The sequence below is a fragment of the Psammomys obesus genome, unplaced genomic scaffold (genome assembly GCF_907164565.1).
Source record: "Psammomys obesus unplaced genomic scaffold, mPsaObe1.curated_primary_1811, whole genome shotgun sequence".
Classification (NCBI taxonomy): domain Eukaryota; kingdom Metazoa; phylum Chordata; class Mammalia; order Rodentia; family Muridae; genus Psammomys; species Psammomys obesus.
The window spans coordinates 1,193,030-1,208,378 of record NW_026596125.1 but is presented as its reverse complement, the minus strand read 5'-3'; the positions used below and the strand labels follow the sequence as shown (position 1 = coordinate 1,208,378).

General features: G+C 49.4%; 1 protein-coding gene across 1 annotated transcript in view; it reads left to right on the top strand.

The window, feature by feature from the left end:
- Positions 1-15,349, top strand: part of Tll2 (tolloid like 2) — a 108,003-nt gene that overhangs the window by 75,410 nt on the left and 17,244 nt on the right. The window contains exons 9-13 of the mRNA XM_055591659.1: positions 2,710-2,825; positions 5,789-5,891; positions 12,710-12,826; positions 13,691-13,836; positions 14,823-15,018. Of these exons, the coding sequence (XP_055447634.1) occupies positions 2,710-2,825; positions 5,789-5,891; positions 12,710-12,826; positions 13,691-13,836; positions 14,823-15,018 (678 nt within the window). The remainder of the gene's footprint in view (positions 1-2,709; positions 2,826-5,788; positions 5,892-12,709; positions 12,827-13,690; positions 13,837-14,822; positions 15,019-15,349) is intronic.

The window sequence follows — 15,349 nt, the reverse complement described above, 5'->3', positions numbered from 1 at the left end:
TAGCAGGCTCAGAGCCCATAGCCTGACTATGGGAGGCTTTTGAAGGTCCTTGGCCAAGCCCTGAGTGCAGAGAGAAGACAGTGAGTGGAACTAGCACGGTGTGACCCATTGCTCGGAGAGCTCCTCCTCTTTCTGGGGAACGGGGGAATGTGAATATGGCAAAGGAAGAACCAAGAGCTTCTGGCAGCAAGACAAAGAGTGAGGGAAATGCTTTAGGGATGATAGGGGTCCGGTTCCCAAATGCTACAGTCAGAACAAGTCTCAGTGTTGCGGCCTTCAGGGTTGGTTACCAGCCATGTGCTGTGAGAGACCAGAGAGTATCTTAGGGGTGGAGCAAAGGCTTGTTCTGAGCAGCCGTCCCTTCTCCTAAGGCTGGCCCTCTTTGCCTTCATCTCTATTCTGGTTTCATTTATATCGCTGTGACAAAAAGCAACATAGAAGAGGAAGGGTTTATTTGGCTTAGAGTTCCAAGTTACAATCCGTTATTGTAGGGAGTCAAGGCTGGGACTTACATGGTCACAGAGAAGAGCAGAGAGAGAATAAAGGCCTGACTCCTTCCTTGCTTGCTGTCTCAGATAGCTTTTTCCTGTCTCACATACCCTCGGAACCCTTGCCTAGAGAATGCTGCCACCTACATCGGACAGGTTCCTCCTACATCAAATAACAACCAAGATAATCTCCCACAGGCATGCCCACAGATCAAACTGATCTAGATAATTCCTCATTGGACTCTCTTCCCGGGAGTTCTAGCTTGTATCAAGTTGACAATTAAAACTCATCTGCTTTGGTATCTTTTTATTCCCTGGCATTCTGGGGTCAGTGCCCCAAGGCACTTATGAATCCACGCAAAGCATCCATTTGTAGCAGCCAAGTTTGTGCCACTAATGGGACAGAAGTGGGAGGACAGAAGGATGTTCCATCATCAACGGCTCCAGTAGCCTTTTTCTACCCCCTTCAAACCAGATGTGTTTTGATTTGTGGTGGAACATTTGAAACTGGGGCCCCTGGGGAAAATGCGGACTATGACATTGCCCTGCAATTCGGGACCATAGGGTCTGCAAAATGCTGTGTAGGATGCATCCTCACGGAATGAGGAAATAGGTTCAGCCAGCTTTCAGTCATCTGGGGGCATGCTAGGGCTGAAAGACAGGACACACATATCGTATAACCCTCCGAATTTAAAGAGAAATCTCATAGCAGTCCCTGGGAAATGCCATAGTATTTATTTAGTTACACTGTATATATGCTGCTTATTTCCCAGAAGGCTTCCAGGCAGCTGGTAAATATCCTGGAGCGCACAGTAATGTATCTATTCTCGCAGAATGCTGATTATTATTCTAAAATAATTTCCATGGAAGCCTCGAGGGTGTTGACTGCCGGGAGTGAGCCTCACTCTGCCTGCCAGTTGTTCTGTAATGTGACACTGAGGCCCCCGATAGCCAGGATTTCCTGAGGCAAATGATGGGCAGCCCTCCACATGCCCTTTCCTGTAGCTCCAAAAGCAACAGAGGACGCTCCAAGGGGCTACTGTAAGCTAGGGCAGTGGCCAAGCAGAGGTGGCGTCAAGAGTGCAGGGAATGCTTCAGGATGAGTGTGTCCTCACTTCGTGAGTAACCCCATGGGGAGTCACTCAGCAAGGCACAGCCGTTGTTTTTTTTAGGGGGTGTCAGTCCCCAAAGTTCAGGAAATAGAAATATCTTTTGCTCTCCAGCTACAGGAATCCCTCTTTCTTTGTTTCTCTTAAGGACAAATTAGAAGAAGTAATCTATTTCTTCCCATACGAGCTCTATATTCTAGACTGATTCATGCCTGGGCAATTTTCACTCTGTGGGTGCCAAGCCCTGAGTGGACCCATTCTGCATGACGTAGGCGATCTCACTGGCCCCCTGAGCTGGTCCAGCTCATGGCTGGGGCCGAGATCTGAACCTGGATCAAGCCTTTGGCAGACGCTCTGGGTGCTACCAGAAAAATGACCACCTACCTGGATCAGTCCTCATCAGTCATTCACAGGCTTTGACACTGTAAACCCTCCTCGTATAGCTGCGTGTACCCTGCAGTTTTCTCTGCTTTCTTGTTGGTTCTCTCAGAGGTGACTAGCAGAAAGAAAAGAATTTAGAAGGAGGCAAGCCCACACTTACAGCATAAATGAGTCTCAAAACATGTGTTCTTTCGGCTTTCCTGGCTTACCCTTCTGCTTTCTCCTGCTACAGTTGTTATTATTAGCAGTTACAAAGGCTCCAGGGCAGCTGGAGACATGTAGCTCAGTGTTCGGGCACTTGTCTATCGTGCCCGAGGCTCTGGACTCAGCCTCTCTCATAATCAATCAGTCAGTAAATCAGTTCTACAATCCCCGAAACACACTGTGGGGGTCAAGCCCCGAGCAGACCCATTTTGTGTGATGCAGGCGATCTCACTGGCTCCTGAGTTGGTCCAGCTCATGGCCGGAGACTTGAGATCTAAAGGCAGATCAAGTCACACGGAGTCCTGAGAGCCTTCGGCAGAAGCTCTGGGCGCTACTCCTTGGCACCAAGGTGCTACTTTTGCTTGCCCTGGCCAGAAAAATTAGCATCTACTTGGCCCTCTCCTACAAAGCCAGTCAGTCACAGGGCTTTGGCTTGGGAAAGGCTTTTACTCCACAGGCCTGGGCAGGGCAGCTCAGGTGGGGGCCTTGTGTGTGCCTGGATCAGAGCTGTTATTTTCCTTGTGCAGCGTGTGGGGAGACGCTCCAGGACACAACAGGAAACTTTTCGGCACCTGGCTTCCCAAATGGCTACCCCTCCTATTCCCACTGTGTCTGGAGGATCTCTGTCACCCCAGGGGAAAAGGTAGGTGAGAGCATTAACCTCCCTGATTGGGTCATTGCATACTGCACACACAGCTGACGATCACACCACACCCCATATGCATAAACAGTGAACACCATTTCTTAAAGGCAGGTTGGACCCCACCTGGAATAGCGTGGCACTCCGAGTCAGGTAAGGCAGAGGACTCAACCTTGTAGTGGTAATAACAGCAGCTGTTCTGAGTACCGGCTGAGTGCCAGGAGCACCACTGCTTGCATTGTACTCCTTGTTTGATGACTTCACAGCCCGTCTCACCCACACAAATGGAGACCTGGCATGTCCTAAGTGTCCACATGGGTTATGAATCTGACTGAAGGTTATGAAGCTAACTGCCAGGCAAACCACACTCTGACTTCTACCTTGGCAAACACACTGCTAAAATACTTTAAAGGGTAAGTGTCCAGTCTAGAATTTGTTGACACATTGGAGTAGTGCTTTGGTAGGTGGCCAGCACGGTTGACTCCTCTTCTCTAGCCCTCTATCTCCACCTGTGTTGCTGCCCCAACCCACACTCCTGAGCATCGTTCACTTCAGCCTCGCAAACAGCTGTTCCATGGCTGCCCTCGGGTAGGGTGGGCTGGCCAGACGAGTGTCCGCTGTCAGATCCAGGAAGGAAGCCATGGCATGTGTCATAAGTGGGCTCAGGGAATGCCAAGGCAATGTCAGGGCTTGGAAGACTGTACAGTGGGTAAGAGTGCTTGCTGTGCAAGCATGAGGATCTGGGTTCAAATCTCCAGCACCCAGGTAGAAAGCCAGGCATGACTTATGCATGACTGTAACCCCAGCGCTGGGGGACAGAGAGGCAGATCCCGGGAGCTTGGTGGTAAAGCGCACACCCAGAATGGCAAGCTTCCGTTTCAGTGAGAGGCCCTGTCCCAAGGAAATGAGGGGAGGGGTGACAGAGGAAGACAAATGGCGTCTTCCTCTGCCTTTTCCATGTGTGTGCACAGATACACATAGTGTGGTTGTCTTCTTGAACCCTAGACGTAGACCTGTTTCACGTATATGACTGTGTGTTAGAGGTGCTAACAGGCAGGAGGCAGGAGGAGGAGGAAGGGGAGGGGGTCTGCTAATCCCCACATTGTTGACTTGCTGCACAGCAGGACTTATGTGATATGTTTGAACCGTGTAAGCTTCACTAGGTCTCAATGAGTAGTGCTCACTGGGGGCACAGAGAATATACATCGTTGAAATTCCTGCAATTATTCCCGTTTCTGCTTCACTCGGGCTTCCCCAGAGCTGCTGGTAATTAGCAAACTTGATTGATTTTCATATCACCTCTCGCTCATCACCTCTTCCCCGATGGTCTTTATGGTTCACCAACACACTTAAAATAATTAGCCCGAGTAATTAGCCCTCTCAGACAGACCACTGAATGTGTTTCCAAGGAAGTTTCACTAACATTTCCTCACTGTAATCTTAAAAGAGCAAAGACTAAAGAATTCTTGTGGGACCAGCTTATAAGCATTCCTGAACCCCACCACCTGACCACACGCATGATGCAGACTTGAGAGAAACAGAGAGACACCCCAATTTAAGATGCTCCTGAGCTTGGGTTTCTCACTCCCTAGGAATCTGATAGATGCGTCCATGGCACTCATTCCCCCCTCGTATAATCCCATCTGTTATTCTCTCGTACTCACTCTTCATTTCCTAGGAGACCGCTGGGCTCTGTGGAAGAATCTGATGGGATGGGTACTGGCCCCAGGGAAAGAGTGGGCACTCTCAGCGATGATCAGGACAGAAAGAAAGCCCGTGAGAGGCGGCACTGTGTCAGCTGTGATACGCTAAGGGCAGACATAGTATAGTCTTCACTTTTAAACGTGTGTTTATGGAGTACTTACCGTATGTCAGACAAAGCACTGGTCGCTCTGGATACAGTTCCTCTCACGGAGTCCTCCACGACCTGGGGTTGTGCACATTTGTCTTCCAGATGAGGAAGTCAAGTACTTCCTTAAGATTCTAGAGCCTGTGAGGGATGGAGCTGAGGTAGGAGTCCAACCACTCTGATTACAGACCTCTGAGAGGGAGGAGAATGGGGACTCCTAAAGATCAAATATCATGTGGGTCCACCTGAGCAAGGACTCAGGAGAGGGCACTTACCTGGGCCTGGGGAGGGGTTGTGTAATCTTTAGAGCATTGAGAAAGGGACAGAGGCTGGCCTTGGAGAGTCTGGAAAACCGGCAGAGGTCGGCTTATGAGATAGGGGCAGAGGGGTTTCTTTAAAGGTTTCCGAAGCATGGCGTGGGGCAGTCTGCTAAACCTGAGATATCAGCTGTGGAAGACCGACCCAGAGGCTGTAGCTGTGGGTAGTCTGGGAACCACCCCAACAGTAGCCATTAGGAGGGGACTTTGAAGAGGAGTGACACAGTAAGACCCAGTAACACACAGTAAACGGCCAACCAGTAAGAATAATGAGATGGGTGGATGGATGGACGGACTGACTCCAGGAAGGCTTTCAGGGACAATAACACTGCAGAAGTGGGAGGTCACAGCTGAGGGCACGTCGATTGCAGCCATGCCCAGATGCACTTGAGCTAACCCCAGACCCTCTGGAATGATTGATGATGTTACAAGATCTCCTCGTATCTCTGAACCTCGTTGACCCTTTTACCTCCCCTCCAAATCCCTAGTCTCAGCTCACCCGGGCCCATCTTTTAGTGCAACTTTCTTTCTGTAAACCACCTAGCAACTTCAAAAGCCCAAGAGACTCCCCAGACAGAGCTGAAGGACCCATCTCCTCGTGTTTACTCCCCATCCCGACTAAGGTTTATTATTTGATGTCAGGAGGTTTCCTGTGTGTTTGTTTTTCGAGAAAACGCTCCTACTGAGGTCTGAGGGCTCGGCATGCTAAGGGGTAACATGAGAACACCCTCGTGTAAGACGGTCTTTCAGAACTCTTCAGGCTTTGGTGTTCAAACCTACTTTATGGTAATTCTTTACAGATCATCCTAAATTTCACATCCATGGATTTGTTTAAGAGCCGCCTGTGCTGGTACGATTATGTGGAGGTCCGGGATGGTTACTGGAGAAAGGCCCCCCTGTTGGGTGAGTGAACTTCAGCCGTAAGAGAGGAGAACTGGGGTGTATTCTCGGGGATGCTCTTTCTATCTGGAAGGTTCCACTGTGGCAGCCGGCACAGGAAGCTCTCGGGCGCTCTTGTCATTGTAAAACTCTGAGCACTCCATTTGGCCACACATGTTAAAGGCTTTTAAAAACTGTCAGCACCCTGTGACCCAGCAATTCCACTTCTTGGAATTTCTCCTAGGGAACTAATTAAGGAAGTGTGCAGAGCGCTAGCTACAGGGCGGTGCACTTAGCAGGAAGGATCAAAGCAATTTAAATGTTCAACAGTAGGGGTTAGCTGAGTAAATCGTGACACATCTTTTTAACAGAAAATTCCCACCCATTAAAAATAAAGTTGGAGGCAAGTGTGTATTAATGTCAATTTTCCTGGCACTCTGTAACCTGTAAAAAAAAAAAAAAAAAAAAAAAAAAAGTATGTTACAGAATGGAGTAAATAGAATTATTTCAACTATATACATGTTCATAAAGATGTGTACAATCCAGGAATTGCAGAGTTAACTGCTGTAACAGGCAGAGATGAAGAGAATGGGACCAATGTGACAGAATAAGGCATCTAACTGTACTGTCTCAGATTGTTCAAAACCAAATTATTTACCATTTGTGTGGGCCGAATCCCACTGCAAGAAACCATTTTATGGTTTACAATATAAATCTCAAATAAATTCTCAACATAAATCATCAAATAAAATTAGATGTAAATAACACAGTAGCTACTTCAGAATGGTAGATGATTTTTTAAAAATATTTCTATTCTGTTCATGGCTTACTTGTCTTTTCCAGATTTTCTGATAGGCAGGTATTACTTCTATGGAATAGACATAAGTATAGATTCATCCACCAAAGGCAGCTTGGACCTTTGAGTGAAAGGGTCACAGGAGGACACTATAAAAAGAAAGGTTTATGAGATAGATTTCTCTTGAGGATCAGGGAAGAGTAAGATTGCCTAAAAGATTGGTGGTCTTGGGTTTCGGGGAGCTGATGCTGTGACTCACTGGCCTGAGGAGGACAGTTTATAATGGAGCTGCAGAGAGGAACAGACCAACAAAGAGGCAGATGAATAAGTAGCAGCCAATAGCAGGTACCCTCTGGCCTCCTGGCCTGGTCGAGTCTAAGCTTTTGGTGAAGACTTGGTCCCCGGCATTCCTTCATGTGAGTGGAAATGCCATATTGCTGTTCTGCCAGTGATGAGCCTGGGAAGGGGTGGCTGCCAGGGTGGCTGGCTGCAGATGGTGATGAGAAAGAAAGGCCCGATAGTGTGTTAGGTCCTGGGGGACCAGGATGAGACAGTCACACCAGACAGGGCAGACTCTAGGGAACCTGTAGCCTTCTGCCGGCATACCGCCAGCTATCGATGGGAATGGCACACAAGCGCCTCTAGCTAGAAGGCTGTGAATTTAGATTCCCAAGGGTACAGACAAATGGGCATGTGTGTCCTCAGAAGCTCTGAAGTGCGAGAGAGCAGCTAGGGCAAGGTCTGTGTGCCACCCTTGGGAAGAATCCATCCGGTAGTTAATAATAGTCCAGATGCAGCGGCCGAGTTCTCCCCGGAAGTACGCATAAGAATCTGACATAGACAAGCGGGTATACTGCCCAAGACAGGATACAGCCCGTCTGCACTGGGTTCTGTTTCCTGCCTAAAGTGAACAGCCGTGGAAGTAGCAATCAAAGATATAGGGCACAAGCAGCATTGGTCGGGTACGCCAAACTGACTGGGTGCAAGGCAGAGAGATGAGTCAGTAAGCAAAGTGCTTTTTGCACAATCACGAGGACCTAAGTTTGGATCCTTGGCACTCACATAAACATCCAGGCACTGTAGTGTGTGTCTGTCTCCAGTCCCAGGGGGTAGTAGTGGAAATAGCTGGGTCCCTGGAACTCAGTACCTAGCCAGTTTAGTTGAATCAGTGAGGTCCCAATTGGGCAAGAGATTCCTGTTCTCAGGAGAGGTGAGGAAGACCCATGATGCTGACCTCTGGCCCCACAAGTAATTGCACCCACGTCCACACTCATGTGCAAGCGTACCTGCACACACGTGTGTACTCCCCCGAGTCCCCCAAACCCACCACCCAGCAAGACTGGGTTCCTGGGAGCAAGGGTTTCTAAACTTATCTGAGTGCCATCGTCGCCTGTAAAATGTTTCTGGATATGACTCCTGGACCACAACTTAGATAGAACCTACAGAATCGGGTCAGAGAACGATGCCATTGTCCTCCCATGTGCCTTGTCTGGTACCGAGCACACAGAAAGGATGCTAATCAAGGGATGAAAGAGGCGTGAGGGTGGCGGGCAGCACCGGATTGTGTTTTGCACACGTCTCTGCTGCAAGAGCATTTTTATAAAGCTATTCGGGAAAACCTGGCAGATACCTTCAAGGCACTGAGTCCCTCACCGCATGGGAAAGCCAAGCTCCCCGAGTGTATCGAGTGCCTAAGGCCTCACAGCTAGCTAGGGGCTGAGAACAAGCCGGAATGCCAACGTCCTGGCGAAGGAGGCAGGTGACTGCTAAATAAGTGTCTGCAGTCCCGTCCCATGCTGTCAGATGAAATAGGCCATGTGTTGTTTATCTGGGAGGCGAAGTCAGCCAGGCCTCCTGAAGTTTTTGCTTGCCAAGGTTGGCAGCCCTGTGTCCCCAGGAATGGGTTAGGCTAAAGTCATGGGAGGAAGGAGCCAAAGTTCCCCAGAGAGGGCCAAGGCACGTTCTACAGAGTGGACACAGGCTGGTTTCCAGGCATTTCCTTTGCTTGAATGGCAAATGGGAATTTTCTCAGTAGGGATCCCAGTGTCTCTGTTACTCTCTTGGTACTGGACTTGCGGCAGTTGGTCAATTTATCGGTGATGATGATGGCTTGGGTTGATTTTTTTTTTTTTTTACTTTGAGGGGGGAGGAGTGGGGTTAGGACTCATAGCTTACTGAATCTCTCTCTCTCTCTCTCTCTCTCTCTCTCTCTGTGTGTGTGTGTGTGTGTGTGTGTGTGTGTGTGTGTGTGTTACAGCCAAGGCATGGCTGGGTGCCTGGAACCATCATTCTTCATTTGCAGGCACCCTCCTTTGCCAACTATTTGGTCTGCTCTGATGTTTCCAAAAGCAGTCGTTAGTGAATTTTTGTGTTTGGAACAAGTGCATTGTGTTGGCTAAGCTGGTCCCTGGGAGGGGTCAGTGCCATGAAATCTGCTGGGAGGAGGCAGGTCAATGCCCCTTTGGCAGGAGGGAGAGCGGATTAGGACGGATTGTAAAGTAGGCATCTTTGCTCTGAAAACCTCTGCATCACATTTTTTTTTTTCCCAGAGCAGTGTGTGAAAATCCAGGCATAATGCACACATAACTTTTTATGAATGGACTCTTTATGACTCCCCACAGAGCCCACTTGGAGTGTCCTCATCTGCATTTCCTCTTCTTGATATCCTTATTAAACCCAGGAACCAGATTTCAGTCTAGGAACTGACACCTCTCCATGCCAGTTCCTTGCTAGGCTGCCCAGCCTCTTCAGAGGGAGGCTGTTTGTGATCCAGGTTTCCACTTACCTGTTTCAAAGGAAAATGAAGTAGATGAGAATATTTCACAGCTGGTTAAAGATCACAGGTGGGCTTTCCCGATCGATCCAGGGGCCACTTACCTTTAACAGGGTATGTGTGGGGCCTCAAGGGTGGTGCCTACAGATGACCAATCGCCAAGCTTAAACACTGTCCTGCAACGTGGCTCCCCTTCCTCTGCTGCTGTTAGAGGAATCACTCCCAGCACTGTAATGTTGTCTACAGAACTGCCTTGGCATTGGGTGTTACATAATACACACAAAAGCCCTTTATCCCGTTTCCTTGAAACAGGGAGGGTAGTTCAGAAAGGCCAGGCTGGTCCATCAGAGTCGCGTGGCCCCACTATCGATGCTTCCTGGACAAGGGCCGTTTGAACAGAAATGATAGTGTGACAGCCGACAGCCAAGCCTGCCACTGGCACAAACGTGCTCTGTGATCCGAGACCTTGATCTTCATTTGTGCTTGTCTTCTTCTGAGCTGGGAAGTGAACACGGCACTTCCGTTCCCAAAAAGCACATTTGGTGTCATATCTGAAAGTGCGCAATGTTCAGAATTATACCCAAGTTCCTTTGGATGGTGATGGTGATGAAGATGAAGGAGATTAGTGACCGCAGAAGTCTGGCTCCCAAGCTTTTGCTTCCGCCTCCAGCTTTGAGGCAAATGCTCGCACCCTCACTTTCCTCATCTGTGAAACAGTACCTGATTCAGGGGAAAGCAGTGTGTGTCTGTGTCAGATTTCCCTTGCTGTGACAAAATGCCTGAGGGGAACCAACTCGAAAGAGAAAAGGTTTATTTGAGCTCGTGGTTTCAGTCAGCAGACACTTGACCTGATTGCTTTTAGTTTGGTGACAAGGCCAGAAGTACCTGGCAGAAAAAGACTGCCGGTGCTTCATGGTGACACGGGGCTGTGGGGACAAGGGAAGAATGTTCTTTGAGGGCATGTTCTTTGAACGTTCCTTGATCTAGTTCCTCCCACCTCTAAATAGCCCTTAAGCTATGAGTCTATCAACGGATTAACTCACTGATAAGGTTAGAGACCTTATGCTGCAGTAGCCTCCCAGGGCCCTAGGTATGACTGTTGCCCTGGGACCCAAACCTTCAACCCAGGAGCTTTTAAGGGCACATTGAAGGTTCAAACCGTAACAAGTAGGGATGAAGTGAGACAGTCCATGTGGAGTGCTTCAGGCAGGATTTTACACAGACACAGTCAGTGACAAAAGGGGACCTTGATTACAGCTCCTATGATGACAATGACAAGAAAAGGGCTGAGATGCTAGCTAAGAATTACAAAGAGATTTGGGAGATCTGCCGAGGCAAAACAATACACCTGCCTGGGCTGGGCCGGGCAGGGGTGGGTCATCCTGAGGCAGGGGTGGCAGATGGTTCTTCTCCTTGAGTTAGGTCTAAAGGTATAGGAACGCAGACCTCTCCCTTCTCATTTGAAAGCAGTCCCCATTAGCTGTGGCAGCTGGGGTTTTAAAAGGAGACACAGATTGGAAACCCGGGCCAGGTGAAGGAGTCCTGCTTAGGGTTGGCGTAGTCAGACGGCTCAGTACTCTTCATGCTAAACAGTGGTGCTCCTTCATGTTTACCTGTGGTTTGCTAGAAACTGGTCACCGTAATTGGCCATTCCACAGATGCCATTGCCTCTAATGTTTTTTTTCCTTTGAGTGTATGGGTGTATGGGCATGCTTGCTTGCGTGTGTGTGTGGGGGGGGGGTGACCGTGTATGTGCAGGAGCATGTATGGGTATGGAGGTAGGACCACACTGGGTGCCAGTCCTCAGAGACCACCCGCCTTTAGGCTGGCCAGCCAGTGTTAGAATTGTGAGCACACGCCACCATACCCAGATTTCTTGTATCACTTCTGGGGCCCAAATTCAAATCCTTATGCTTACAACGGCAAGCGTTTCACCAACTGAGCCATTTCCCTGGCCCTTCTATAATGTATTTTCCCTTGCCAAAGTCTTTGCAAAATTTTTAGTTGACTGACAATGAAGAGCACCAAATCCAAATGGCTAGAGACAGCCAGAGCCAGGAGGACGCAGGCGCCTGGCAGCCCTCCACCCTGTTTTTCCTCAAAGAATGGAAACCAGAGCCGACCACCTGGAAAGGCCCACCCTGGCATGGATTCTTCCCCAGCCTTATGCCTTTCCACTTCTCTTAGGAAAATACAGCATAATTATAGTGTCCAGAGCCTTGTTCGGGGCTTTACATGGTACTTATGGTTAAAGTGCCTAAGTTTGTTTGTTTGTTTTAATTGAGAGCTTATCACATTGGCACATAGTTATAATTCCAGCACCTAAGAGGTGGAGGCAGGAGGATCCAGCAAGTCTGAGTCCAGCCTGGGCTACTTAGTGATGTCAGTGGCAGCCTAGGCTACAAGGTGAGACCTGGGGCTTGGGCAGTACTTCTGCCTCAAGCGGAGGCAGCTTAGGCGACACCCAAGTCCAGAGCTTCCTCAAAGCTTGGGAGACAGTCTATGGCTCCCCACGGCCTGTGGACTGTGGGAAAGGAGCCTCCATACCTGCTCGGGAGCCTGTGACACTGCTGTGTCACATCAGGCTTGGTATGGGGAACTTTTCACGGCTGTGCTGTGGGCAAAGGTCAGGGCAAGCCTGGAGGCCCAGTCAATTTTCTGTTCTTCCAGATCCTGAAATCTCCCTGTGGTCCTTGTCATCCTGTGCTGGCCATAGTCTTAGCTTGGAGGAAGGGATCGAGAAATCAGTCCTTCAGGGGCTCCGTGGTGTCCCTCCAAAGTTCTTCATCCTAGTCTCTCCCCCTCCATCTTCTCTGGGTTTCTCTGAGCCAGCAGGCTTGGAAATCCACTCTTCTTCAGCCCCACGCCTCCAGCAGTGCAAATGCAAAGAAGCCTTGGTTTCTTGGTCTCTGGCTCTATTTCCTGAGGCCAGGGTAGCAGAATGCCCCAAGGGAAAGCATGTGTTGTCTTCAGAAGCAGCACAGAAAAAAAGCATCAATATCTCAGCACCGTCTCCCTACCCCTGGGGCCACTACAGGACCCATGCGGCAGGGGACGGTACCTGGCCTCTGCCCTGCATTTTGGTTACCTGGAACCTGGATTTGTCCTTCACGGGAGCACAGATGTGCCACTCTTGAGCCCCTCTTCAGCCCTGGGCGTCCTGCAGGATCAGCTGTAACTTTGAAGGTCATTGCTTACTTCCTGTCTTCCCTTGAGGCTGTGGTGTGGTGAGCTCCATGTCAACAGAGTCCTGACTGTCTTTTCCCTTTCCAGGGAGGTTTTGTGGTGATAAGGTCCCTGAGTCCCTCATCTCTTCAGACAGCCGACTCTGGGTGGAATTCCGTAGCAGCAGCAGCATCCTGGGCAAGGGCTTCTTTGCAGTATATGAAGGTTTGTTCTTAATAAAGCAGCCGTGCAAAGGGCCAGGGACAAACATGCGTCCTTACGCAGCCTGCTTCCTTTCCAGGTATCTGGGGCAGCTTGCTAGAGGGTCAAGTTCTTATCACAGGGTCCAAGCTGAGCACTGCACACTGCCTCTGTCACATTTGGGAGGCAAAGGCCAGGTGTGCTGAGCTCTAACCTAGTGAGCTCTTCTCTCATGCCAACTGGAGTATGAAAGGCCTCAGGGTATATAGTCTTATAATAATGGCAGAGGCCTCTGACCACCTGTGTGAGCTCGAGGACCTGACCTCTCTGGGTTCTTGATTCATCAGTGAAAAGAAAACCTTGTACTGCCTGCAGGTCCCTTTTCATGTGTAATAAGGTCTGAGAGCACCCAGGCCTGCTTCTGTGTGTTTTAACTCTCCCATCTCAAACAACAACAAAACAAAAACAACAACAACAAACAACACAGAACTAGAAAAGCATCAAAGCCCCCACCTTTGCCTTGAATCATCAAAAATTTGGTGAATTCAGAATTTTATTTTGTGAAAGGAAAAGTGAACGTGTCTACATGCGAACAGGTGTGTCTGAGCGTGGGCACGCACACACGTTCTCTGCAGCGCCACCTCTCCAAGCCCACCGAGTAAGACTCTAAGGGTGTGGCCAGGCTCCCACCGTTGGATGGTCCCCTACATGGTTCTGGTGTACAGGGAGGGTACTACATGAAACCCATGTGTGCCATTCCCAAAGCCAGTTTTGTTAGACCCAGATGGAAACGCTGGCTCTTGGCTCCACCTAGTGGCAAGATGTAGCCTCTCACCGGCGTTTGGAAGGTGTGATGGGGACCCTCTTTTCCTTGTGTTCTCTCTAAAGCCATGTGTGGGGGAGACATTACCAAAGATGCAGGCCAGATTCAATCTCCCAACTACCCTGACGACTACAGACCTTCCAAGGAATGTGTGTGGAGGATCACAGTGGCAGATGGATTTCACGTGGGACTTATCTTCCAGTCCTTTGAGGTGAGCTGTCTGGGATGGTTTCCAGAGTGTGTTCTGATGTCTTTGAACAGGATGGTTCTGCTTTGGAAGGATGGTCTCTTACAGCTCTACAAAGATGTGTAATCCCAGCACTCAGGAGGCTGAGGCGGGTGGAGAGTGAGTTTCAGGCCAGACTGGACCACATACTAAGACCTTGTCGAAACTAAAAAGCAAACAGAAAGGAGTGGGGTGGGGTCTGAGGAGATGGCTCATTCAGTGAGCTGATTTCTTGTCCTGCCAGCATGAGGGCCTGAGTTTGATCCCAAAGACCCATTTTAAAAAGCCACAGGTGATGGTGTGTCTTGTAGCCCAGCTGGGAGGCAATTCTGGCAGATCCCTGGGCTTGCAGGCAGCCAGCCTAGCCGAACTAACTGGTGTGCTCCAGGCTAGTGAGAAAGCCTGTCTCAAAAAACAAAGGAGGTGTCTTCTGAGGAGCAATACCCCAAGTGTTTACCTCTGCCCCCCTCCACAGACACCACACACGCACACACACACACATCACACATACACACAGGGAGACACACAGAGACAGACACACACATACATACAGGGAGAAACACAGAGAGACACACAAACACACAGACACACTACACACACATACCGACAGAGAGACACAGACACACACACACACAAAAAAAAACCACACAGACACACAGAGAGACACACAGACACATATACACATAGGCACAGGGACACAGACATAGACACACACACCACATCAAAAAAGAGACGAGGTCTTACTTTTGGGTAAAAACAGGAAGCTAAAAGTTTATTTCAAGTCCACCTTCCTTGTCTCTCTTAAGCCCTCTTCAGCTTGGTTGATCTTGATTTTTGTGACAGAGACAGCTTGGACAAGTATGAACTCAGCCTAGTTGGATTTGAGAGTGATTTGGGTTTTAATTCTGAGCTGAAAACCTTAACGCCAAGCCAGCCAGTATCATCCCTATGGCCTCTGTCTTTCTCTTTAGATTGAAAGGCATGACAGCTGTGCATACGACTACCTGGAAATCCGAGATGGCCCCACAGAGGAGAGCGCGCTCATTGGCCACTTCTGTGGCTACGAGAAGCCAGAGGCTGTGAAATCCAGTGCCAACCGGCTGTGGGTGAAGTTCGTGTCCGACGGTTCCATCAATAAAGCGGGCTTCGCAGCCAACTTCTTCAAGGGTATGGCTTAGCGGTTTGATCCTGTGTTCATTCATGGGGAGAAATATTGCTTCCCCCAGTGTAAAAATCCCCAGACCCATAGGAGGCCTTGGCAGCAAGCAAGGCCCCTGCAGGGCTGAGGCTGCTCGTTCAGAGCTGCTGCTGGGAACCTGTGGGGTTCACGCCCACGAGGAACAGGCTCCACCTGGCTTCTACGAGGAAATTATTCTATTCGGGGAAAATGAGAGTTAGTTTTATTCTTGAAGAGAGAGAGAGCATGTTCATGTGAGTGTGAGTGCATGTAAGTCTGTATGTGTGTTCATGTACATGTGAAGGCCTGAGGCTAACCTTA